This window comes from Pollicipes pollicipes, unplaced genomic scaffold (genome assembly GCF_011947565.3).
Source record: "Pollicipes pollicipes isolate AB1234 unplaced genomic scaffold, Ppol_2.1 Scaffold_4881;HRSCAF=5763_pilon_pilon_pilon, whole genome shotgun sequence".
Classification (NCBI taxonomy): Eukaryota; Metazoa; Arthropoda; class Thecostraca; order Pollicipedomorpha; family Pollicipedidae; genus Pollicipes; species Pollicipes pollicipes.
In genome coordinates, this window is record NW_023596576.1 from 51,276,977 (window position 1) to 51,302,193 (window position 25,217).

At 55.7% G+C, this 25,217-nt stretch overlaps 2 protein-coding genes across 4 annotated transcripts; one reads left to right on the forward strand and one right to left on the reverse strand.

Annotated features, from left to right (window-relative positions):
• Positions 1-1,019: 1,019 nt before the first annotated feature.
• Positions 1,020-25,217, forward strand: LOC119099825 (E3 ubiquitin-protein ligase RNF115). Of its 3 annotated transcripts, none has more exons than XM_037222904.1 (9): positions 1,020-2,006; positions 20,362-20,504; positions 20,719-20,844; positions 21,792-21,874; positions 22,341-22,457; positions 22,774-22,940; positions 23,813-23,928; positions 24,362-24,476; positions 25,171-25,217. In XM_037222904.1, exons 2-9 carry the CDS (start codon positions 20,424-20,426, stop codon positions 25,182-25,184), a joined length of 819 nt encoding a protein of 272 aa, XP_037078799.1. In that variant the 5' UTR covers positions 1,020-2,006; positions 20,362-20,423; the 3' UTR covers positions 25,185-25,217. The 3 variants fall into 3 exon arrangements, with proteins under 3 accessions (XP_037078799.1, XP_037078800.1, XP_037078798.1); XM_037222905.1 differs by lacking the exon at positions 1,020-2,006 and adding an exon at positions 19,557-19,740; XM_037222903.1 differs by lacking the exon at positions 1,020-2,006 and adding an exon at positions 19,560-19,745.
• On the reverse strand, positions 6,856-19,507 carry LOC119099824 (quinone oxidoreductase). The gene is made up of 10 exons (XM_037222901.1): positions 18,998-19,507; positions 16,607-16,714; positions 16,011-16,163; positions 14,103-14,278; positions 13,464-13,552; positions 13,010-13,097; positions 9,214-9,337; positions 8,466-8,561; positions 8,128-8,220; positions 6,856-7,348 (listed from the first exon to the last, which is right to left on the reverse strand). The coding sequence occupies exons 1-10, from the start codon at positions 19,076-19,078 to the stop codon at positions 7,328-7,330; spliced, it is 1,029 nt and encodes a 342-aa protein (XP_037078796.1). The 5' UTR covers positions 19,079-19,507; the 3' UTR covers positions 6,856-7,327.

Genomic DNA, 25,217 nt, shown 5'->3' on the forward strand with positions numbered 1-25,217 from the left:
TTTAAAAGTTGGCGTGATGCATACTCGTCTAACACCACCTACCTCCCCCTCACCCAGGGCGCAGAAACTATGTTCAAGTTGGGGGGGGGGGGGGGGCAGACTCCAAAATCCCAAAATGGTCTCCTGAGGTTAGATAGCTGGCCCCCTTCTACGCCGGCATGGGTCCATAGAGGTCGATAATGGGCCCTCTTCAGGTCAGGATGGGTCCCATAAGGTAAGAATGGATCCTCTTTAGCACAAAATGGGACCTGCGCGGTCAATAATGGGCACTCTGCAGGTTAGAATGGGCCAACTACAGGTCAGAATGGGCCCTCGCTAAGCCAGAATTTACCCTCAAAAGGCCAGAGTGGGACCTCTTCAGGTCTACATGAGCTACTCTATGGGCCAGAATAGGCCATCTGTAGGCTAGAATGGGCCCTTCATAGTCAATAACGGTCCCTCTTCTGGTCAGAATGGGCTCTCTGCCGACCGGAATGGGCCCTACACAGCCAATAATGTCTCCTCTACAGGGCAGAATGGGCATTCTTCAGTCCACTTTGGTCAGAATAAAACCCAAATGGACCAGAATGAGACCTCGACAGATCAGGACCGACTTTAACAGACTGATTTAAGCCCTTTATCGTTCAGAATCGGCCCTTATCATACCAGAATAGGTTTCCCACAGGTCCTCCAACCTGGGGAACACCTCCAGCTTTCAAGTTGGGGGGGGGGGGGGGAGAGCTACCCTCGCTGACCCCGTTTCCTGCGTCCTTGCCCCCCCCCCCCCGCCACACACTCTGATAAGAAAATGCTGGCTGCACCCCTGGCGCCACCTGCGCCAGCGCGGGGCCGGCCGCGATTTGCTGCAGTGCAGCGGTCACACGGCAGGTATGACCTTGCCAAGGGCGAAGCGTCGCGTGGCAGTCGCAGCAGTAGATAGATAACGTCGCAGACTCATGCCGCATCCAGCCCCTTGCGGCGCGGCCGGCAGAGTAGCTGAGTGCTAGCGGCCGGCCGGCTGACCGGTCCGGCAGCGGTGCGCAGAAGTCAGTACGGTCAGACTGTCCCAACGGACAGCGCCACCGGGGCCTGACGGCGAGCGGTGGACAGTGACGTCAGACGGAGGTCAGACAGGTGATGGTAAAGCTGGACAGTGAAGTCAGGGTGGCGTGTAAAGGATGAACAGTGGCGACTAAGTGTCGTGGCGAAGGCTGGACAGTGCTGACAGCACGACGTACTGAAGGCTGTACGTGATGTCAATGATGGTCCGTCTCGCCGGCCCGCTCCTACGCTCTGCCCCTGAAGGCTGTATGTGATGTGCAATGATGGTCCGTCTCGCCGGCCCGCTCCTACGCTCTGCCCCGAGGTGCGAGTTTGAGCCGCTTGGCGGCGGGCCGGGAAGGGGGAGTGTTTGAGCGGCGGCCGGGGAAGGACGCTGATGTCAGTGTCTGGACAACACACTGGACAGTGCCCACAGCGCGGTGTGGTGAATGCTGGGCGGTGCCGGCAAGATGCCGTGGTGAAAGCTCATAGCGACGTCAGATTGGCGCGGTGAGGGCTGGACAGTGGCGTCAGGCAGTGGTGCCAGTGGCGTGGAGGAGAGTGGAGAGTGGTGTCAGAGTGGCGGGGAGAAGATTGGAGAGTGACGTCAAATTTGCGAGCTGAGGGCCGGAAAAAGGCGTCAAAGTGGCGTAGGAAAGACTGGAGAGTGTTGTCACATTGGTGTGATGAACGCTAGACAGTGGCGTCAGAGAAGCGTGGAGGAGACTTGAGAGTGACGTCAGATTGGTGTCTTGGAGGCTTGGCAGTGACGTCAGAGTGACGTCAAGAAGACTCGAGAGTGACATCGATTGCCGTGGTGAATGCTGAACAGTGACGTGATAGTGGCATGGTGTGCACTTGGCATCACGGCAGTATCACTGGAGTGGGAGGTATTGGGCAGCGGCGTCAGACTAGAATGAACAGTGAGCAGTAGCGTCAGACAGGCGTGTGCAAGGCTGGACAGTGCCGTCAGACTGGAGTGAACGGTGAGTAGAAGCGTCAGACAGGCGTGTGGGAGACTGGACAGTGCCGTCAGACTGGAGTGGACGGTGAGTAGAAGCGTCAGACAAGCGTGTGAAAGACTGGACAATGCCGTCAGGCTCGAGTGGACAGTGAGCAGCAGGGTCAGACAGGCGTGTGAAAGACTGGACAGTGCCGTTAGGCTCGAGTGGACAGTGAGCAGCAGGGTCAGACGGGCGTGTGAAGACTGGATAGCGGCGTCAGACTGGGGGAAACAGTGAGCAGCAGGTCAGACGGGCGTGTGAAGACTGGATAGCGGCGTCAGACTGGGGGAAACAGTGAGCAGCAGATCAGACGGGCGTGTGAAGACTGGATAGCGGCGTCAGGCTGGAGGAAACAGTGAGCAGCAGGGTCAGACAGGCGTTTGGAAGACTGGACAGCGGCGTCGGACTGTTTTGGTGACCACTGGACAGTGACGTGAGAGTGGAGTGGTGCGTGCTGCATAGCAGAGGTAGGCTGAAGTGGACGCTGTACAATAGCCACTGGTCAGCGTGGTGGACGCTAGAACGAGAAAGTGGAGAGTGGTGGGGAGAAGGCCGGGCTGGCGAGGCAGGCGGCTCCATCCGCGTGGGCGGGGGGAGTCGGTATAATAATAATTGTTGGCTCCCACGAAACAACGCAAATGGAAGACAATTGAACAGGCGGAGGTGCGCGCGTAAAATGGATCCTCCAAACCGGTCAGCGCCGAGCTCTACTCCAGAGAGCGTTACTGGCCACACCGGGGAAGCCACTGCGAGCGTTGAAAGCCAACGAGGGCCGAACAGCTCCCAGGAAGTATCGTTAACTCTGGCAGAGGGTCTCATGATACAGTTGTGCGCAGCTATGCTGAAGGACGCCGACGCACTAATAGATGAGGTTATTCAAGGGGGGCTGGTATTGAAAAGTGGTATTGAATGCAACGAGGATGATGAACCGCGGCTGTTACCTGAGCTACCATACTCGAAAGAAGCTCCGAAAAACGAAGTCAAGAAGGAGCGAGCTGCCGAGGCTAAGGCACAAATCACGATCCCAGCTGACCAGCCAGCGCAGAAATGTGTGGAAAAAGAGGGGACCGAAGCTGGTAAAGTGTCCGCTAAAGTATTGGATAAACTATCTAAAATACCGGATGTCGGGCAAGACAATGCAGTTGCTCAGACAGCTGGCGTGGCACCGGTGGGCCCGTTACCACAAGGTGATAATGAACAGAGAGATGCTGCGTTGACGGGAGTACTTATGCCTCTCCCGGCCGACTTGTTACCCCCGATTGGCATCGATGAGGAAGTTGGTGACGCTGAGAGGGCCGCCGTGGTGATGTTCTGCAGGGACGTCCTGAACGCCGAGGCCATGGCTGCCGTCCCGGCCACAGATGACCAGTCCGCGTGTAGCAGGGACGCAAACGCTGTCAGATCCAAAACAGAAACCCAGGCGGCGACGGACCTGACGGGGGACGCCAAGCACGGATCGGCCCGCGCTGCGATAGAGTCACGCCTACGATGCAAACGTGACGCGCTGCTGCCCTATCTCGAGCGCAGGGTGGAGCAGGCATTACCTCACGATACAGAAACGAGAAATGCCGAGATTGATGCCACCCTGCTGGAGCTGTACCGCTCGCTACTGAATCGCGTCACCGTTACGCTTAACGTTACCCAGAAGGTGACTGTCATGACCGACGTGCACAGTCCCCAGCTGAGTGGCAGGGATGGCATGGTTCAGGCCACAGTGGAACGAGCTGCTCTTCTCGTTTATCGCTATTTCCTGACAGAGGCGCGGAGATTGCACCTACAAACTCATAGTCTTATGTAGTCTCCGAGTGCCCACCTGGCGCGACCATGGTCGAGATTTGCGTTTTAGACTCAGACAGGCGATCTATTTCCTGATGAGCAGAGTGGAAAAGAGGGTGGACGAGTTGACGACCCAGCCGTCCGGCCATAGCACGAGCGCGGTGACAGCCCAGTCGGAGGTCGGTCCCGCGAAAGTGGAGGGTGGCGGAGCTGCGCCTGCTGGTGACCAGCTTGCAGCACTCTGTCGAGTATTCTGTGCAAGAGAGAATCTGCTGTCCGCTGCAGGGTTGCAGCACAAGGCACATGAATACAAAAAGCTGCTGGTCGATGAGCTGAGCAGTGTAAAATCATATGCATCCTTCTTTCATGACGCCATTAATAACAAGTGTGGGCGTAGGGATCATAACGGTTGGGCTGACGATCATGATGCCAATTCAAGCAAACAGACCAACCACTGGGCACAAACGTATGATGAAGGTCATGCAGCATATTGCGAGCTCACTGATGCCATGGCAAAAAGTGTAAGCAAAGAGGTCTGCAGCTGCGAAGGACTGGGTGGTCTACGGGTGCAGAAAGTCCACATGTCTGGTAGCGCGTGGGAAGGCACAGAAGTTCACCTGACTACAGGCGGCTCCGATTTTGACCTCATGCTTGAGTTCGGACCAATTAGCGTGCTGCCCGCGGTGGGTCAGCCAATGGGAGTACCGGCTGTTGCCAATCAGCCAATCGCCGTGCCAGCTAATGTCGATCAGCCAGTCGGGGTGCAGGCAGACGCCGACGTACCTCTGCCAAACCTGTCGGGCGGCGTGGTCGTCATCGAGCAGCGGACCGAGTGGCCAGGCCGCGTGCAGCTGAAGCACCCGCGCCGTCCCGAGTGCGGTCACAGTGACCTGCGGCTGCTGCGACACGCCCAGCTGCAGATTCCGCTTGCTCGGCTCGTCCAACACTGCATCGAGAAGGGAGTGTTCACCACCGCGGGGCAGCCTTCTTTGCTGACCGTCCCGTCCCTGCCAGTCACCTCCAAGGACGGCGATCTTGACCTTGTGCCGTGCGTGCTCTACCCGGGCTGGTCGTGCCAAGAGTTCAAGACGCGCCATCGGCCCTCCGGTCAGCCGAGCGCCAAGCTGGTGGCGCGGCTGTGCGCCATGCCGGCGCTCCTGGTGTTGTCCAGCAACCCGAGCGTATTCGCGAGCGATCTTGATGAGTACTACCGTGTGTCCTTCTCCCGTCACGAGTGCGTGGTGCTGCGGTCTCTCACCAAGGTGCAGAGGACCTGTCTTGTCCTGCTGAAATACTTCATGCGGATGGCCAGCCCTGACACGTCCAGCTACGACCTGAAGACGGCCCTCATGTGGGTTTGTGAGACACGCTCCCCGCACCTGTGGACCTGGGAGGGCATGCTGGACTCGATGAAAGCCGTGACAGACTACTTAAGCGCTTGCAAAAGGCGTGATGGGTATCTGCCCTGCTACTTCTGGCCAGAGATGAACACGTGGGTCGGCAAGGAAGAAGATAAAACGAGGGTGGAGAGGTTCGGGCCCCGCACCACTTTCGCGGAGCTCGCGGGCTTGCTGCACGCCGGGCTGTTGTGCCACAGGGATGGTGCACTCCTGCAGCGCCACCTGGGCTCCGGTGTGACCGGGAGAGACCTGCTCTGGCGCTTCATCATGCAGCATTTTCCGCGGCCGCCTTGCCCGGGCTCAGAGCTCTGTCAAGACGCGGCGAGGGGGGTGCTCTGGTCGGACGAGTTCCTGGCGCCGTTCCGTCGGGATCGGCTGCCGCCGCATTGTGCGGGGGCCGGCTGGTTCCTTGAGCACGCTCTGGACGACGGCAGCGGCGAAAGTGAACAGGAGGTGGACGACAACTGGTGACTGGGTGGCACCGATAGTCAATATCATTCTGCTATCGACGTGTAGATGCAGACGCTGACGCCAGCAGCGCAGTGCAGTTGCTGATAGTAACGCAAGTAGCTCAGTGCAGCCGCAGACGCCGACGCAGGACGCACAGTGCAGTTGCTGACGGTGTCGAAGGCAGCGCAGTACAGTTGCTGACGGTGACGTAAGCAGTACAGTGCAGCTACTAACGCTGCTGCGTGGCCGCGGCTGCAGGGTGGCCGTGCGTGGGCGATGGCTGGCTTACAGGTACGAGCAGTTTTATAGGATACCCGCTATTGTTCTGGAGTTGCACAGCGTCATGGGTGCAGCAACGTGCAACAGATTGGCTGGAGCTTAAATCGAGATGGAGGGGCGGGGGGGGGGAGGAGTAAACAGCAGCAAGCAAGTAAAACAGATCGTCCAGTCCCGTAAACAGCGAGCAGACTGGCGACGAGTCTGCCCGTCTCGACCACGCATCGCTCCACGGCAGACGTGCCGTGGCGGCCAGCACGCCGCGGCCTCCGAGGTGTCGACTTGCAACTCAGCGAGAGTTTGCACACAGAGCCGCATCATCGTGGAACGCCGAGTTCGAGAGTCGGCCGCCGTCACTGTCGTTGCCATCACTGTCACTGCACTGTACTTCGACGGTTTCATTGTGGTGCATGTATTTAAAGGGAGCGTGTTGAATAACACCTACGCCTTAATTTCATCGCGTCGTTGCATAATACTGTCTTGTTTTTGTACTGCATTATGAAAGCACCTTGACTGATTTCATAATAATCGCCGCGTGGAAGGATTCTGATGACTTTCAGTATGATTATGAATCTGGAGGAGGCAAACGGCCCTGAAAATGGTGCCTTTAGTAACAACAGCGAAACCCGTGGATTGTGATCGTGGTGCGCAAAGTTGGGGGACACAATCCCGCTTTGAGTTCAGGGCCCAGCAAGCCTGACATTGTGCATGAATAGTGCTTCTGTCAGCCTTGAAACAACCCACCCATCAGTGAATACAGAACTAAAGAAAGCAATCGGTGGGGTGTTACATACTTTTAATTACTAATATTATTCATCACCTTGCATGTTCCGTCGATTGTGCAAGGGTGATGAACCCTGGCATATGCATGTGCGCATGCCATACCTTGGCAATGCCAAAAAAGAACGATGACAAAGCAATACACCAGCAATACCCCTTTAATATATTCAATTTAAAAATACGCATGTTCTCATTCTCACATCGCAATAAGCGTCCATGCAACAAGCATTACCGGTGCTACTGGTCAAGACTAGTTAGTGCTCACATAAGTTATCGAAACACATTCCACGCTTAAAAATAATCCCTAGGAATCGCATACAAAACACCCACACACCGCCGGCTGTCAAGAAGCAGTTCCGTTGCGGCGAGCTGCCCATATGTCCCACACCAGTGTACGCCAGGCGAGGCCGTTGCTGCCGACGGCCGGCGCGCCGCGCCATTGTCTGCTCGTACCCAGCCTGCCTCTTCCGACCGGCGTGAGCGGCCGGACGCGCGTCCGGCCCGGTCGAGCGCGCGCGTCCAGCTCCGCACGCCCCCGGCGCCGGTCCCGGCTTGCAGCGCGCGACGCCGGACTAGATGTCCAGCACCAGATTGCCCCGGGCGCCGGTCGAGTTGACAATGTCACGGTGGGCCATGCTCCGCCTGCCGGCAGAGGGCGTGGCGGCGTCAGCGCGGCCCGGCGCTCGGCCGACAGCCGGCCGGACAGCCGCGCCGACGGCTGAGAGGCCGCGGCGGTCACTGGTGAACGTTCACTGGTGAGAGGACCCGGTGGTCACTGGTAAACGGTCACGGCTGAGAGGCCCCGGCGGTCGCTGGTGAACGGTCACTGGTGGGAGGCCCCGGTGGTCACTGGTAAACGGTCACGGCTGAGAGGCCCCGGTGGTCACTGGTGAGCGGTCACCGTTGAGAGGCCCCGGTGGTCATTGGTGAACGGTCACGACTGAGAGGCCCCGGCGGTCACTGGTGAACGGTCACCGTTGAGAGACCCTGGCAGTCACTGGTGAGAGGCCCCGGTAGTCACTGGTGAACAGTCACGACAGAGAGGCCCCGGCGGTCGCTGGTGAACGGTCACTGGTGAGAGGCCCCAGTGGTCACTGGTAAACGGTCACGGATGAGAGGTAGAAGAGGTGTCTGGTACGCGTACTGCCTCAACAGCAGCCTGATGGGAAATAATGATCACGTGACGACGACACTGATCTATACACGACCATGATTCCACTGTCATCCATATTAATGCCGTACATCTACTCTAACGGTCCAAAAAACACGGGTCTTTCACTCAGATACGAGTGAAAGATACAGTAGCAAAAGATACTCAGCAAAATATACAAGTCAGTGAGTACCGCCTCTCCCTTCAGGGGACTCTATTTATACAAGAACATGCCCCAGGATTTATAACAGGACGGGCGACGTGCGCTCACCTGTTCCAGAGGGTAGGCCTTGGCCACGACGGGCGTGAGCCAGCCAGCCTCGAGTCCCTCCAACACCCGCGGCCGTATCTCCTCCCAGTCGGCCTGTCCCGCACGCAGAGGCCAGTCAGACGCCGCACAGCACCGCCAATGTGTGAGCGGCGGCAGCAGAGGTACGCACCACAACGGTCATGCAACATCATGGCGCTAAAAAAGCGCAAAATAATAAGCATTTTCTGCGGACGTCACGCCAAATGCCGCGCGCTGTTCCCCGCGTGCACCGCACGGCGGCGGCACTGGGCAGTAGGGGTAAAATCCCGCACTTGCGACAGCTGCGTGGCTACACCTACTTTCGTGGTGGCGGCCAGTGCGCAGCCCATGATGCTGCTCTCTTTAGCCATCGTCATACGCGGGTCGATCGTAATGCTACCGCGACTGCCGATCACCTGAGGACAAACAGCCACGCGTGGATCAGTCTATGGCAGCTTAATACACGCCGCTAGTAAATAAATAAATATTATATAAATAATAAATAAGTAATTATGTAAATAAAATAGTAAATATATATATATATATATATATATATATATATATATATATATATATATATATATATATATATATATATATATATGAGCGGCGGCGCGTAGCATACAAATTATTAAAACAAACGAGGCAGTGACAGCTCATCGCCTTTCCAACCTGCTATTTCACGTTACGAAGTCATGAGCGCACGATACGAAACCAGCAGAAAGGCGCACAACAGCAATGGCACGAATGCTTTAGCCAGGGGTGCGGCATGTCAAGTCAGTATGTACAGACAAGCTAGGTGCACAGACATGTACAGACAGGCGTGACTGACAGACATACAAACAGACAAGTACAGACATGACACGACAGCGAACGGCAGTATGTACAAACATGACACGACAGAGAACGGCAGTATGTACAGACATGACATGACGGAGAGCGGCAGTATGTACAGACATGACACGACAGAGAACGGCTGTATGTACAGACATGACATGGCATGACAGAAAGCGGGAGCATGTACAGACATGACATGTACACCATGTCACTGTGTAGCTTGCCACTCACGATGACGCGCCCGCGAAACTGCAGCATCTCCAGATCCCGAGCCAGGTTGACGTTGGCCAGCATCTCCAGGATCACGTCCACGCCTCCGCCAGACGCCTGCACGATCTCCTTCGTGTACGAAGGCCTGAAGTTCAGCAGAGGGCAACGCCATTAGCACGGAGCAGCGCGACCAGCCACGGCGAGAGTGATCAGCGTCTCGCGTGACACTTCCAAAGCGGCGAGACGGGCGACCGGCTGGCTTTGGCCTTAGCAGGACAATGCTGCGTAGGCGACACACGTCATGCTGATTTGAGATTCGGGGCGCGCTGACTGCATTGGCCATATTGCGCCCAACATATATGTTGTGGATACAAACCATTCCCACGGGGAATGGACGCTAGTGTTCATTGACCGACTACAGGCAGCCTTGCAAGCATGACAGGCAAGCTGACACTAATGTTGCAAATACGTATTTAAATTTAATGTGGTTTAACACGCGCTCGGGTGCGGGTCAAATTGACCCCCCGACGGTTTTCCAGGTTAGTTTACGAACAACGTGGCGCAGCCACGCCAAATTTTCCATAGCTGTAGACAACTGAATAGCGGATCGTTTGACATACAAAATAGATGTACCTTGCAAGGTCGCTGACCAATGGCAGGTCAAAGTCAGGCCAGGGTTTCAGCCAAGGCAATTTCTTGGGAATTGTTCAATCTGACGCACCAACGGAATGTTTGATGAAGCCATGCATCTCTGAGATGCTTTCCTATGTGCCAAAAATATTGAATGAGCAAATTACATTGACCTAAGGTCAGACATGAAGGTCAGACCAAGGTCAAAACCAACCTGATTTATTACTCCAGGACTTGCTGTATGGGATAGTTTCTGGTGCTCATTTCGAACTTATTGTCAGCATGAGCCGCATTATAAATCTTCCATTGACTTCTTAGAGGTCAGAACAGGTCATCGACCTAAGATGACCCGGGTCGACATTTTGTTTTAGGAACATACTGCGTAGCATTATCTTTGTTTGTATTCAAATGGAAAACTCAGGGGAGTCTGGTAAGATTTTGGTCCACGCGACTCTCAAAAGGTCAAACAAGGCCACTGACTTCAAATGGGCTTGTGACCTTTTGCTAAGAAACGTTTGCCAGGGTTCTGGGGTCATTTTGGAGACCAACCCGGAATTTGATCTTGTCTGACCTTATCTGACCTGAAGGTCATGACCTAGGAAGCTCAAACTTTGACCTAAGCGAGCTCACGTACAGGTCACGACACCCTGAAATTTGGTAGCTCTAGCTTTCTTAGTTCCCGAGATCTCAGGAGGCGGGGAGAGGGGGGTCAAATGAACCCCCCACCCGAGCGAGGGGTATCTAGCCGGCCACCCGGGCGCGTGTTAATCGACTGCTTCATGCACACGTTCCAAAGATAGGAGCTGAGTGTTTCCCATCGGGATAATCGAACATTCAACAGAATATGCGGATTCGTTATATGCCCGAACACCGAAATCTGCAATCAAATGTCCCAGCGATGAACCCTGTTAGCTCCTTAGCGCAAGGGGGATGGGGATAGGGGGGATATTTAGGGGGATACAACGCAACTTTCCCAGCATAAATGCTGTCAAAACTAGGCGAACATTGCGGTCGCAGAGCGAACTTCTACAACATTGGCGAGATAACGACATTTAGCTGCCTCGCATGTCATGTAAGCGTCAGACTTCTGGCCCGCGGCGCCGCTCACACCGCGCTGCAATGCACAGACACGACCGCATCGGTCCAGCTGCGCTGCGCCGCGGCCTGCACTGTGTGTTGTACGTCCCGCACGCCAATGGGCCGACGCAGGGTCTCACACAGCGCCCTGGCGAAGGCGTGGAAGGCAGAGAAGAGGCGGACAAGACAAAGAAGACAATGTTCACGGAGCGCAGCCGCCCCAGGTGCCACCAGTCGTAATGTCCAGCTGCTGCCGGCACAAGCGGAGCTTTATGGTACACATAAACCTCGTCATTCAGCGGGCGCAGTGGAGTCCCTCGGTCGCATGAAGCGCGCGTTGCACACGACCGGGGATTCCGCCGAGCGCCGTGGTGACCGCCCGCTCCGGATATCCGGCGGTCGGCTCGCGGTCTACCCTGCTGACGTGACTCTGGGGGACACGCCGTCAGACGGCCCCGCGCCACGAGCAGCCGGTGACCGAGGCACTCCTCGGAGGTGGCGCTGAGTTGTCCGGCGCGGACCAGCTGCTCTTGCTCCTTCAGGCGAGGCAATAGTTCAACGTTGGGACCAGAGCACGTGGCTACGCACTTGGCGAAGACCGTCTCGGCCACCAATTCTTGCTCGTGGTGCCGCTAACCCAGCTTCAGTTTGTGGCAAAGGCTCTGCTCGATTACGACGCAAGCGCCCAAGAAAAGGTGCCCGTATTGAAAGCCGTAGTGTTGCTGTCCAGTCTGCCGACGTCCATATCCTAGTGTCGCAGTCAGCCAGCGAGCTCGGCGCAGCGTGCCGCCTCGGCGCGACCGGCCCCAGCACGCAGCATCTGCGCAGCGATTGTGTTCTCGATGTCGTCGCCGTACCGAGGACGACGACGCAACCGACCGTCCGCTGCTCGTGTCGAAGACCGCTTTCCCGCCATCGGTGAGCGGCACGCAATGCACTGGGATTGACCAGCGTCTTCACTCCATTGGCGATTACCCCTCGATGACACAGCCGTGACCGCCGCACCGTCTCATGGCTGAGACACGTCCACTCCGTGTTAACCCAGACCGCGGAAACAGCCCACATGGGGAGAACGGCTAGCTATGGTCACCTAGGTTTTGTTGGCGGCTGCGATTCGACAAGGAAGCGATCGACTCTTTCGCCGAGACTGAGGCGACGCCGACGGGTCTGAAGATGCACGGCGTGCTGATGAGGCCGCCCGGCGCTCCGTCCGGCGCCGAACATCCAGGTGACGATGTCCGTCGGCTGCTTCGCGCCCGGTTTGACGCCGCTCAATCACGTTAAATGTCATGTCCGCCCGAGCCGTGGCAGCGCGGCGGCGCTTCTCGCGTGGGGCAAAAAAAGAAGTCGCGAACCTCCCGGAGGGTGACAGTGGAGAAGAATGTTGCGATGACACCAAAAGCGTTATTGCCCTACCCTCCCTCCCACCTCTGGTGAAAGCCCTCCTGGCTGCCGCACCCGTGGGGCCACACCGCTTCCGGCTACGTTCAGTGCCTGCCAATTGCGTGGAATGCAAACAATTTTCGCACGGTGATATTTTCTTACTTTACTTCTTTCACTCACCTGATTCAACATTTCCGTTCATTTCATATTTCATTCCACATCAAACGATTTTGAATTATACTGCCCCCGGGCATGCCTCTGGGTCGTTTGACCAGATGGCGGGTCAGGACAAGGTGAACTGTGTGACCAGACGTGCGGCCCGGACGGCACGGTACCCGACTGTCTGGCCGTGTGACCAGACGTGCGGCCCGGACGTCAGGGTCCCCGGTCAGGGTCAGGGTCGTCAGGGTCCCCGGCTGTCCGGTCGCTGCCCCCAAACCCAGCCGACTGTGCAGGCTCATTTCATTAAAACCTTATCCCAGTGATGTCACATCCGCCGCGCGTCAAAGGCGACGAAACACGACAGAAGCCGAAGCAGAAACAGACATAAAAAAGGCGATTATGAAGACGTTACACCTGATAAGCAGACCTTACGCACTAAACGGACGCGGGCAATGACAAACGCTGTCAAAAATTAGACGATGGAGACGCAAAGACGTATTACGGGTCAGACGGTGACACTATTACAAGTACGACGCCGGTGGCGTTGTGTCTGCTGGCCACTCACGTCCTGTGGTTGAAGACGTGGTCGGCGCCCTGCTCCCGCACCAGGCGCAGGCCGTCCTCCGAGCCAGCCGTGCCGATCACGCTCATGCCTGCGCGGGCCGCAGCGTGGCGTCACACGGCGTCTGCCGCCTGCACCGGCTCGCCGGCCGGCCAGCAGTGCTCTCACGCAACACGCGCGTCTCGGCACGAATTTATGGGAATAAAATGCACCCGCTACGGCAACGGCGACAAGCGTTCGTCTCTTGCTAGTTCCATAGCTAAGAACTGGGTGAACTAACTTGCAGCCGGGGGTGTTACCATGATACCAGCCTGTGGCTGAAAATAAATACCCGGCGACGTATGGACGAGGACGGTGGACTTTCTAGCCATCGGGGCCAAAGGCCAAACAAGCTGTTAGTATTGAGCTCCTTGCCATAAGTCGGGGTAAAGGAATGTAAAACGAACGTGGGCCTCACCATGGAACTTGGCAATTTGCACCGCCGCCAGGCCAACCGCCCCGCTGGCTCCGTGGATAAGCACCTTGCAATCCTTGCTGGCCCCCGCCCTGGTGGAAAACATGGTACATACTTGTCGGCGGCCTACGTTAACACATTGCGGGATGGAATCACACTATAACCAAAGCACATTCTCTCCAAGGACAAGTACAGCACGACCCACGGTGGCATCTAGCGGGCCGAAGTCACAGCAGCAATATGACAGTCCCGACGCCAGGGGTTCTGATTCGTCGAGACGGCGGTATGTGGCGCCATTCACCTCGATCGGATTAAACAAACGCACGAAGAATCAGAGAGTTGACCTGGGATGGCTTCCACATAATGTGAAAAGACCCATAAGTTGAAAGTGCGCCAAATGAAGATACGAAAAAAATGATGTGGGGGGGGGGGGGGGCAGGCATGTCACATGCAAACAGTGACTTTAGGTACACGTACATCGTGATTATACGTTTAACAAGTCACTAAAAGGCAGTCAACCGATAAATTGTGCCATCTAACAACTCCCACACTTTCGTCACTACACCGGTCAGCTTTGTAGCGGGCGTAATGGAGCAACGCCTTTCACCCAATCACCAGGGACCGTGCCACACTGTCGCCCACCTCTGCATGAGGGCGTGCCAGGCGGTGAAGTAGGGGACGCCGACGCCGGCGCCCTGCTGAAACGTCAGCCGCTCCGGGAGACGACCCACGCACGAGGCCGGGGCCCGCACACAGCTGGCGTAGGTGCCACCCGGGGCGCCGTCCGGGCCCAGCGAGACGAACACACGCTCGCCCACCTGCGGCAGCCGAGCGCACCGCTCCAGATGAGACAGGGTCCAGTTGTCTGGGTCCAGCACTTCAGCACAGCCAACACCGCCAACGAAAGAGCAGGGGATCGCTTCGCTGGGTCGCCCGTTTGGAAATGAATGTCATGGCCTTTATGAAGCTGATGTGTTCACGCGCGGTTGATCCGCAAAACGCGTTACCATTCAAAACAAATTCCAGATGAAACAAACAAATTCGAAACTTCGTTTCCATGTCATAAAATTCGGCTCATTCGGTCACGTTCTCGTCAAAACTTCCTGCTCAGATATCACCGACATCGACGGCCAGCTCGGCTTCTAGCAAAGGCTGCGATTTCTAGTGCGCCGGTCCAGGTAACAGCCCATGCAACCGACAGGCAACAGCCCAAGGTTGAATGCTCGCGAAATATCTCACGATCCGATTTCAGCCCGTTCGGCGAGAATCGATGCCGCGAGCCAAGGTCACGGAGCACCGGAATCGCAGTAACTTATTTTGATAATTGGGGTCAGCGCACGCCCGGGTGGCCGGTTGAATGCGACACACCTGGGGGAGGGATAACCTTGAACCCCATGCGACAGCAAAAACCAAAAGAGCTAGAGGCACAATCAAACGGGATCAAAATTCACATCGGGTCCAAAGTACCCCAGGACCCCGTAACACTTACAGCTTTAACCCGGACACACTGCCTGAGCGAAAGATTACTCGGGGTCATATCAGGTCAGTGACCTTATCTAGTGTTTATAAGGTCAAGATGACAAAAGCCTTCGTTTATTTTGATGTCGTGACGGCAAGGGCAGGTCACTGCCTTAAAGTGATCTCTATCAACCCCTTTGCTTGGAGAAATAATCCGCGTATGGTAATTCTTGACACCAATTTTCAATTTAAATATTAATAGTGTAAAAGGTTGTTATCATCTTGACACTATTGATACTTAATTGCGAATCAGTGTTAAGAACTACCATATGCAGAACACTCCCCAAACCAAAAGGGTTAATTGAGATCACTTTAAGACAGTGACCTCCCATTTCCCTCAAGAAATCAAAATAAAATACCTGTTGACGTCCTTGTGATCAAGGAATTTAAACAGAGCGCAAAGAACTGGCCGCATAGGATGATTTACTCAGGAAAAACAGTCTGGTTTTGATCTTGATCTGACCTTCACGCCTAAGCCAAAGGAACTAGTTTTGACCATAATTCCAATTGTCTGGTTGTCTAAGAGACCTAAAAGTCACATGAGTTCGCCTAGCACTCCGCTGCAACATTCTCTTACAACTGCCCCACTGACAACCATGATCGACCTTGACCTGCTAACCTTAGAGGTTTACGTGATTTTGCACACAAGTTCGACTAACAATTGCCTACAGTTGTGCAACTTTTGGCGTGGCTACGTCGCACTTTTCAAGTTATTTTGGGAAGACCGTCAGCGAACAAAGATTGCCCCACTCACCCGAGCGCGTATTACGATACTCTGGGCTCGTGTAATTCATCCCAAACACGATTGCTATTTTTCATTACCATCGTATCGCAGTACATAACACACCAGTTTCGCAAGGTGATGACGAAAAATGCGTTCATATGCATGTCGCTGCCCCTGCGCACCGCCCCCCCCCCCCCCCCCTCCATCTCATGCTCAGCCCAAAAGTATTTACGCTATCACGGTTGCGTGCCAACAGCCGTGAGATTCAGACATCGCGTCCCAGCCCGCGAACAGCACAAACGCCCCACCTGCACACTGTCGACGGCGTCTCCGATCTTCAGCACCTTGCCGGCGCCATCGGAGCCAGGCGTGTAGGGCAGCGGCGGCGTGCGCGCGTACGCGCCCGCGCGGATGTACGTGTCCACCGGGTTCACACCAGCGGCCACCATGCCCACCAGAACCTGCGCAAACCACGTCCAGGGGCTGTCATTGGGGAAGTTTGAGAGATTTCTGGCCTGCATGAAAGATGGCGTCTCGAACATTTCGTTATTGCGGGAGATGAGTGACTTTTCCTAAAAGAAGAACAGTTGATTCGATGCTTGCGAATGACAATGAGTTTCTGTACTGCTCCGCGGCACCTGCATTTACGCTGATTCCCTAGCACTCCTGGCATATCGGACCCGAAGCGACGAATCAGGGAAAAAGGCTCCAAAAACATGCGTGCATGCCACCATTCAAACAGTAGTAAAGTATTCGAAGCTGTTTTTGAAGACCATGAAATAGGAGCGGATTACCATCCCCGAAGCCACAAAAGAACGCAGGCGTCTATAAATAACTAAAGAAGTGAGCTCGGACCAAAACCATGAAATACATTTCCATCTCACATGTGTGCTAAGAACATCACCTGTTTTGAGTCCACCGCTTCCAGCAAAGCTGCATCGTCAACGTATTTCAACACCTCCGGATCCCCGAACTCGGAGACTTGGATAGCCCTCATCGTTTGGTGAGTGGCCTGAAAAGTATACATGCATTATCATTCGGCTTGCATAGCCTACACCAGCCGGTAGATGCCGGTAAGTAAGTGCATCAGTGGTAGATACGTTTTGCGGAGTTGCCCAGCAGCCCTTGAAGGTACCCGGGTCCCGCCCGTTCAATCTCCGGGGCGCACTTTCGTGGTGAGAAGGGGGGGGGGGGGGGGAGCGGAGGAAGGGGCTGAGCAGTCAGAAATGACGCAACCTTCCCCAAAATTACATCAACAAACTGGTTTCTCCCCAAATTTGGCACGCTTTCCGTTCAAAGCAGGGGGAGGGGGGGGGGGGGGGAGGGCAAGTCTGGTGTTTTCTCTACATACATCATCATGCTGCTCAACCAATTAGCTTCATCTGGCATTCAAATTCTGCAAGCGATACAACAGTGGTACATGCACTGTACACTCGTGAATGCCCCTCCCACCTCCATTTAACTCTATATGCCATATATGACAAATGACATTCTTCTCTCATGCCTGCCACCCACCAAGTTCGCATCAACCGACTCATGAATTAGCGGTGCGGCAACCAGCAGATTATGCGAAGACTGTGAAGGTCGCCAACAATGCCAGCTGATTGACGGTCAGAACGGGACCACCAGACCGGGCGGAGCCGGAGCCGAACCAGACCAGACAGAACTTGATGGAACGCCATGAAGCAAGACGGGACCGGACGGAATCACACCAGACCAGACCGGACGGGACTACACCATGCGGGACCGGATGGAACCGGACGAATTCTAATGGGATCAGATGGGATCGGACGGAAGCGGGCGGGACCACACGGGAGTAGACCCCGGACGGCACCCGACGTGACCGGACGGAACTAAACGTAACAGAATGGCACCAGCGGAACCGGACGGAACCAAAAGGGACCTATCCGAACCGGACAGGACAGGATCAGGCGACACCAAGTGTCCAAGCATCCAAGCGAGAGGAACCTGACATGGCAGAAGGGGACCACATGAAATCCGACGGAAACAGATGAAACCCCATGAGGCAAGACGGAACCAGACGGGACCAGACCACACCACAAAGGACGGGGCGGGACCAAACGGGACCGGTCAGGCCGGGAGGGACCGGGTCGGGCCGATAGGACCCGAATTGGACTCGTAGGGACCAGATCAAAACAGGAGGATCCGGATCGGATCTGGAGGGAAGAGATCGGACCGGGAGGCTCCGGACTAGCTCGGAAAGCACCTGATCGGGCCAGACGGGACCAGACGGGACCGGACGGGATCAACGGAGTCGGACGGCAGCGGACGTGACCGAATGGAGCCGGACGCTACAGAACGGGATCAAAACGGACAGGATGGCACGTCATATAGACCGGACGGGACAGGGTGGAAACAGGTGGGACTAAGCAGGACATGGAATGGGACGAGACCTGATGGGATCAGATGGAACCGGACGATATCTGGGGACCGAGCTGGACTGCACGGAGCCAAAGAACCACACAGGACTTAACGTCATGGGACGGAATCCATTGGCAATGGGGTGGGGACGTGACCAATAGGACAGGACCGGACGGAGCCAGAATGGGACTGGCCGGAACCAGACCGAGCCCGTCGGGTCCCGTCCGGTACCATCTGGTCCCATCTGGCCTCGTCTGGTCCTATCTGATCCCGTCCGGTCCTATCTGGTTTGGTCTGGGACCCATTCAGTTCTGTCCAGTCCTGTCCAGCTCATTCTCATTTCATCCAGTCCGTCCCAGCCCATCCGGTTCCGTCCAATCGCGTTCAATCGCGTTCAGTTATATTCGACTTCGTCTGATCCCGTCTGCCCCCCCCCCCCCCCCCCCTCCCTTATGGTATCTGGTACCGTCCGGTCAAGCGCGGAACCTTGGGCGCGATTTTTGGATTTGTTTGTGACGCTGTTATCACCTGAAAAGATTTGTGGCCTTCCTCCGCGCACAATCAATCGCCTGCCGCACCTCATGCATCGGTTGACGCAACCCGATTGACTGCGTGGCCAGTGTGAGGCAAAAGTTATAACGCTGTTTTAAGTATCTTTATGCTACATAGACCCCGATGAAGACGCTCGACTCCATCAATAATGCTTTGAAAATCTACTGATATTGACTATGCGCTTGAGTTTCTCAGAACAATGATCACATTGAGACGATTGTAAGAGGTGTGAGGCCCACGGCGGCGATATCGCCTCGGTCCATCAAAATCCTCTCCCCTCTATGCGTTACCCATAAAACGGCCCCTAAGGGTTGACTCATGCCACTGATCGTGAAGTAAATGAACCGCATCGAGTACTTACCACCGACTGAAAAGTCCGAACCTGTCTTCCGCTACACACAGACCGAATCACCCCACAACCGCGAGTAACATTGGCGAACATTGTGAGCAAGGACGATAGTCCCACACATTAACGTGTGAAAATGGATATGGTAGCTCTCTCGGACGTCCCAAGCAGAGAGCCAGATCATGCGACATAGACCATGCGCTGCTCCGAGCCCTTCAAACCCCTTAGCAAACTGTATCTGTTCAGTACCCAAGCACGCCTTTCTGTGGTAGAAACTTCAAAGCTTTTTCCATTCCTTTTAGTGAGTCAACTTACACACTTATAACATACATATAGATCGAAATGCTAAAATAAGCAGCATTGTGATTTTCGATGATAGATTATATGTTTATATATTCTTGTCATCTTTCTGACTTATTAGATACTATCCCGACATCCATCTAGGATAAGCATTGGCCTTTCGGCAAAATATGCACACGTGCATAGATTCAAATGTTTCTTTACACGAGCCTGGTGTCAAATTACGTCATTGACCGTAGATTGGTGCAAGCCAGGTATGTGATGTAGTTGGTATAGTGAATGCGCCGCATCCACCAGCTGCGCCAAATTCTCTGATGTACATCATGCGGGGGAGGAGGAGCGGTGATTGGGTGTTCTAATTTGGTAGTGGCCCCTCTACTCCAAATTTAGATCGTCTAGTTTCAACGGCAGGTTGGATCAGCCAGTAGTGAGCGAAAAACAAGCCCAGGAGGTATTATGTAAGGTATTACAACGATGAGTGCCTGGACTATAAGGTGTAAGCGAGAAGGCAGACCTGACGTTGGCCAGTTAAGAACTGAATAGATTCGGCGGTGCCCTCGGCCGGGTCGTGGTTTGGTACGCCATATGTCTTTGATGGATCATGCTGCTGTGAAGTTTGCAGTGACAGTTGAACAATTCTTTTGAAGTTATGCTGCATCATTTTTGTTGCTGGGGAATGTATGGTGCTGGTTATCAGCATATTTCTCAATATACTGAAATTTCATGCTTCAGAAGCCTCATACTTCTAAAAAACGGCTGACTGAATCTGCTATGCCAACCGGGCAATATTAGTATTAGTATTAGAAGATGTATTCAAAGCTTAATTTGGGAATGGTTCTGGTATGAGCTCAGTGTTCTAGACTGTTTTGGTCCATGAAAACAATTCAGTACATTCAAGTTAATCCCTTTGGTTGTGTTTTTGATACAAATTGCATTCATGTGCCAGATTCTTCTTTATGCTTTTCATGGGTAATTAAGTCCTGTGGGCAATTGCACATGACAATTGTATATTTTAAGGCATTGAACTAGACAGGATGATTTTCAACATTTTGAACAACCTTTTAATCCAGGCTACTTAGTTCCAGGTCTGACATTCTCAGCCAGGATTTTCTGCATTAGGGAAAGGAAGAGTCTGCTAATCATGGCTGAAGCTCCAGAAGCCAGCACCAGTGCCCACTACTACTGCCATGTCTGCAATGAGGACATCACTCCAGTGCTCCCAGTGAGATTGAACAGCAAACCACATATGTGATGACTGTTGGAAAGTACTGCATGGTTTATGAGGACAAGGTTACTGCAAGCATGGCAAAATCAAAGCATGACATCAGAAGAGCAGTAGAATTATATCTAGCACTACTAGGGAGGGGACATTATCATTTTTCTCCTATTCTTCTGGCCCAAGTGCCATGCTGACCAGACATGCTATACCATCCCAGGAGTACATCTGTCCAAGATGTCAGGGTGGCTTCATTGAGAAGCGTGAGGCTGAGGACACCGTGGCAGATGATCCAGATGATGAGCTGCCTCCAGCTGATGACCCGACCATGCGGGCAGTAACTCAGGTGAGTCCAGCCACACCATTACTGCCTGTCCACCCTCCCACTTGGCACAGCTGATCTCTAACTCTCTGGCACCACCAGTCCTGTCTGTCCTGTCTGTATTCTGTCTGTGTTCAACCTGTGTCCTACCTTTGTCCTGGCTGTCACGTCTATGTCCTGTCTCCTGTATGTGTCCTGTCTGTCCTTATCCTGTTTGTCCTATCCATGTCCTGCCCACTCTGTCCCTCTTCATACTGTCATCATGTCTGCATGTGCTGAGGTGCACCAGACCCAGCTGGGCACATGCTGGACTGGTTGTGCGCCTGAATGCCAATGTTTAATGGGCAAGCACGTGTGGGTGCTGGCGCACCTTGCCTGGGCTGGATGGGTGTAGGGCAGAGCATGCCTGTTTGGACATCTTTGGGGTGACAAGTCTCCCATGATGTAATACACTGTTTGTTTGCTATGCCATTCCATTAGAGTCTGGATGGTGCACTACAGAGAGCTTTGATGCTGCAAATTGTTTTCTGCTGCAATACAAACTAATGCATTGTTGTGGGTTGTGCAGCCTAGTCAAAAGTCATCTCCCTCACTGGCTGCCTGCCAAAGAATAATCCTAGCAATGCCCACTCAGATGTGGACCAGAAACCTAGCACATTGGATGCACTGGCCTTGACCAGATGATCAAGCATGTGCCAGGGAGGCACAGAGGCATTTCTGGAGCTAGAGATGTGGTTAGCGATGCCTCGCGCCATTGTACCAAAGTGTGATGGGGTCCTGTGGCAAACCTTCTCCAGCTGCCATATTGTAGGCGCTGGCCCCCATGAGGGCTTGTCGGCGCGGTTGTGCCGGCCTATACTGTACATTGTGACAATACTGTTCTGTGTATTGCAGGTTGCTCCCTATGTGGTCATGTCTCTCGGTTGTTTCGCTGAAGCGTTGCCCATCATCTGTACATCCTTGTGCCGCAGATGTGGAATTTCATCCCGTTCCCCGCAACGCTAACGCAACGGCCGCTCATACTAGGAACTCCCAACGCGCGCTCAGGCCAGAGGTCAGTAGCAGCGCGTGTTCACGGTAAGGGGTGGGGGGCGTTTCGTGCGCGCTTCCGCCTGCTATTCGGTAAGGTGCTACTTGCATTCAACGTGGCGTTGAATCATCCTCAATGGGCGCAAAGTGACCCTAGAAGTCGACGCGCCCTAAAACCCCAATCATCATCATCATCATCCTCAAAGTGTCGGCGCCGACCTCGAACGCCGTTCGGCGCCGACCTTGAAAACATCCCCAAATGCGTTCATTTGGGGATGCTTGTCTTTTACACCACTTGTTAACATTGATATCTGTCGTTCTGTACGTTTGTGCATTTTGGCGTGTTAACAATTCATGCGGTAAATGGGCCGGGTAACTAATGCCGAGTTAAGCTGAGCCCCGCCGAGCCCGCGGCGGCGGCCGTCCGGAGGGCCCGGCGCACCGCTGGTGGGCGGTTAGTGTGCGTCGCTCACGTTGGCTCGCCCGCCCAGGGACGGCGCGCAGCGCGCCGACCAGCCGCACGGCATCCTCGGAGACCTGCTCGACAGCCTGTTCGCCAACTTCCCCAACGTCAGGGTGAACGTCGACACCGGCGGCGAGGGTCCCATGTGAGTGTTTAACGGCGGCGATAACACCATGTGAGTGTGCATCGGCGATGGGGATCCTATATGAGTTGTCACTGTAGGCGGGGGTCCCATGTGAGTGCCCACCGGCGGCGAGAACACCATGTGAGCGCGCACCGGCGGCGGGGCTCCCACGTGAGTTGTCACTGGAGGCGGGGATTCCATGTGAGTGTGCGCCGGCGGTGGGGATCCTATGTGAGTTGCCGCGGCCGGTGAGGCAGCTCCACCTGCTGTGCTGCCCGGCCGCGGCGCATTCGTGGTGAGGCCAGTTCGGGCGCACTGACGGCTCCTCTGCCGGCAGCCACTTCCGTTTGCACGGCAATCCGGGCGACTATGCCTGGGGCAACCTGGAGTTGGACCGGATCGTCACGCACCTGCTGAACCAGATGGAGTCGAGCGGGCCGCCGCCGCTCGGCGCCGACCTCATTAAGGGCCTGCCGACCGTGGCCGTCACACAGGCCAGCGTCGGTCAGTGGCCGCCCGTCTCCTCCGATCCTTCAGATCCGGGGCCGTCACACAGGCCAGCGTCGGTCAGTGGCCGCCCGTTTTCTCTGATCCTTCAGATTCGGTGCCGTCACACAGGCCAGCGTCGGTCAGTGGCCGCCCGTTTTCTCCGATCCTTCAGATCCGGGGCCGTCACACAGGCCAGCGTCGGTCAATGGCCGCCCCCTCCCCGCCCCCCGCAGTCCTTTAGATCCTGTGCCGTTACGTAGACCAGCGTCAGTCAGTGCCTCCTCCTCTCCAGGCCTTCAGCTGGGTCGGGCTGGCCAGGGCGAACACACAGGCCAGCGTCGATCAGTGACTGCTCCTCTCCCCGTCTCTCTCCCACCTTCCATCCTCTTGCATGGTTGGTATTTCCGCTTGCTGAATCTATTTTGCCTATTCCTGTTTCACTATTCTTTGCCAGTTAAAATTTTATATGCTAGTGGAATCCAATAAATGCTCGCAGTTTCCCTCTATATCAAGTACGCCACCTTGAGCATAGTCCTTGTCTAGGTTATGGTGTGAAATAGGCTGCTGCGAACTGCGCCGGGACGACACCACTGGCTCCCCCTCACCGGCTGGCGTGTCGGGCGCCGGTCTGCGGCTCGTCCCATCACTGAAGGTGTTTCGCTCCTATGACGTGCAGGGCTCGGCTCCGCCAGTGGCTCGCTCAGGGCACGTCATGCCTGTTGGCGTTGAATAGTGGCGTTAGCGCTTGTACTTGTCGAAAAATCTCGTGTTCATCCCCGTTCATTATCATGGCTCGTGTGTTTCCAAGTCCCAGGCAATATTCGTCATGCGCATGCATATGCTGCGTCGCTCTGTGCAGCTCATCCGTGACAACTATGTCGTTTCAGATGCAAACTTGCAGTGCATGGTGTGCTTCGAAGACTACGTGCTAGACGAGAAGGTTCGCGAGCTACCCTGCTCTCACCTATACCACAGTATCTGCATAGTCCCCTGGTTGGAACTGGTAAGCCGGCGAGAGCAGTCTTCGCCATCGCGCACCGCCCCGTCTGCTCTCGCATAAAGCGATGCCGTTTCGTTAACACCGATCCGGGCATGTTTTTGCATTGTTGGTTCTAGAATGTGTTTACCTCACATGCATATATTTGACGATGCAGCAGTATATATTCAGAACGTGCTTAACAGTCGCTGATGCGCCAATGACTACGTCTTTGCGGCTCTGTTTTATAGCGTCTGGCCGCTTATCATTCTTGGCGTATTTTCCATAACCTGACGTCAAAGCACTTAATCCCTGTCATCCGCACACTGTGCGTCGAAAGCTCAGGCTGGCTTGTGACTCCATGAGTGTGAGCTGTAGCGCTGAACATAGGGTCTGTGCGAGTAGAGTCGCCCTCCGCTGGACGGCGCTTAAGGTCACTGCGTGTGTGTGTGTGCCGCAGCACGGCACGTGCCCGGTGTGTCGGAGCTGTGTGGACGGCAGCTCGAGGCCGGCCGCCGGCTCGTCCTCGGCGCCCGGTCCTCCGCCCGAGCCCGGTCCGTCCGGCCGCCAGCCAGGTGCGTGTCAGGTGGGACTGTCACCGCCCCGCCCCGGCCCGGGGATGGCGGCCCTACCGGTCGCCGCCGACTGCGCCGCTTGCGTGCCGCGGCAGACGCCACCGCCGCCGCCCGTACCTTGGTGCCGCTGTCCCGTGTGCTCCCGGCTGCGTCCGGTGCCGGCGACGCTCAGCGTCACAGGTCTCTCGCCGAGTGGAGGTGCAGGTGGCGCGTGGCCGGCTGGCGGCGGTGCCGTCCCACTCGCCGGGTCGCCTCCGTCCGCCCCAGTGCCGCGCGCGCGGCAGCCGGGCCGCGCCGCCGTCGGTCTGCCGTCGGGCCCGGCCAGTGACGCGTCTTCTTCTCTGCCGTAGACCTGCACCGCCGACCGGAGGGGGAGGGGGAGGGGGGGGGGGGGGGGGGCGCCGCCGGTCTGTCGCCGGGCCCGGCCAGTAACGCGTCTTCTTCTCTGCCGCAGACCCGCGCCCCTGACCGGGGGGCGCCGCCGTCGGTCTGTCGCCGGGCCCGGCCAGTAACGCGTCTTCTTCTCTGCCGCAGACCCGCGCCCCTGACCGGGGGGCGCCGCCATCGGTCTGTCGCCGGGCCCGGCCAGTAACGCGTCTTCTTCTCTGCTGCAGACCCGCACCGCTGACCGGGGGGCGCCGCCGCCGGTCTGTCGCCGGGCCCGGCCAGTGACGCGTCTTCTTCTCTGCCGCAGACCCGCACCGCTGACCGCGGCGCGCCGCCGCCGGTCTGCCGCCGACC

Coding starts and splice junctions, on each gene's coding strand:
- LOC119099825 (XM_037222904.1), top strand. CDS start 20,424: ATGGCTGAAGCTCCAGAAGCCAGCACCAGTGCCCACTACTACTGCCAT. Junction 22,941..23,812: donor CGTCACACAGGCCAGCGTCG/GTCAGTGGCCGC, acceptor ATGTCGTTTCAG/ATGCAAACTTGCAGTGCATG. Junction 23,929..24,361: donor TAGTCCCCTGGTTGGAACTG/GTAAGCCGGCGA, acceptor TGTGTGCCGCAG/CACGGCACGTGCCCGGTGTG.
- LOC119099824 (XM_037222901.1), bottom strand. CDS start 19,078: ATGTTCGCCAATGTTACTCGCGGTTGTGGGGTGATTCGGTCTGTGTGT. Junction 16,164..16,606: donor AAGCGGTGGACTCAAAACAG/GTGATGTTCTTA, acceptor TGGTTTGCGCAG/GTTCTGGTGGGCATGGTGGC. Junction 8,221..8,465: donor CACTGGCCGCCACCACGAAA/GTAGGTGTAGCC, acceptor CGTGCGGGACAG/GCCGACTGGGAGGAGATACG.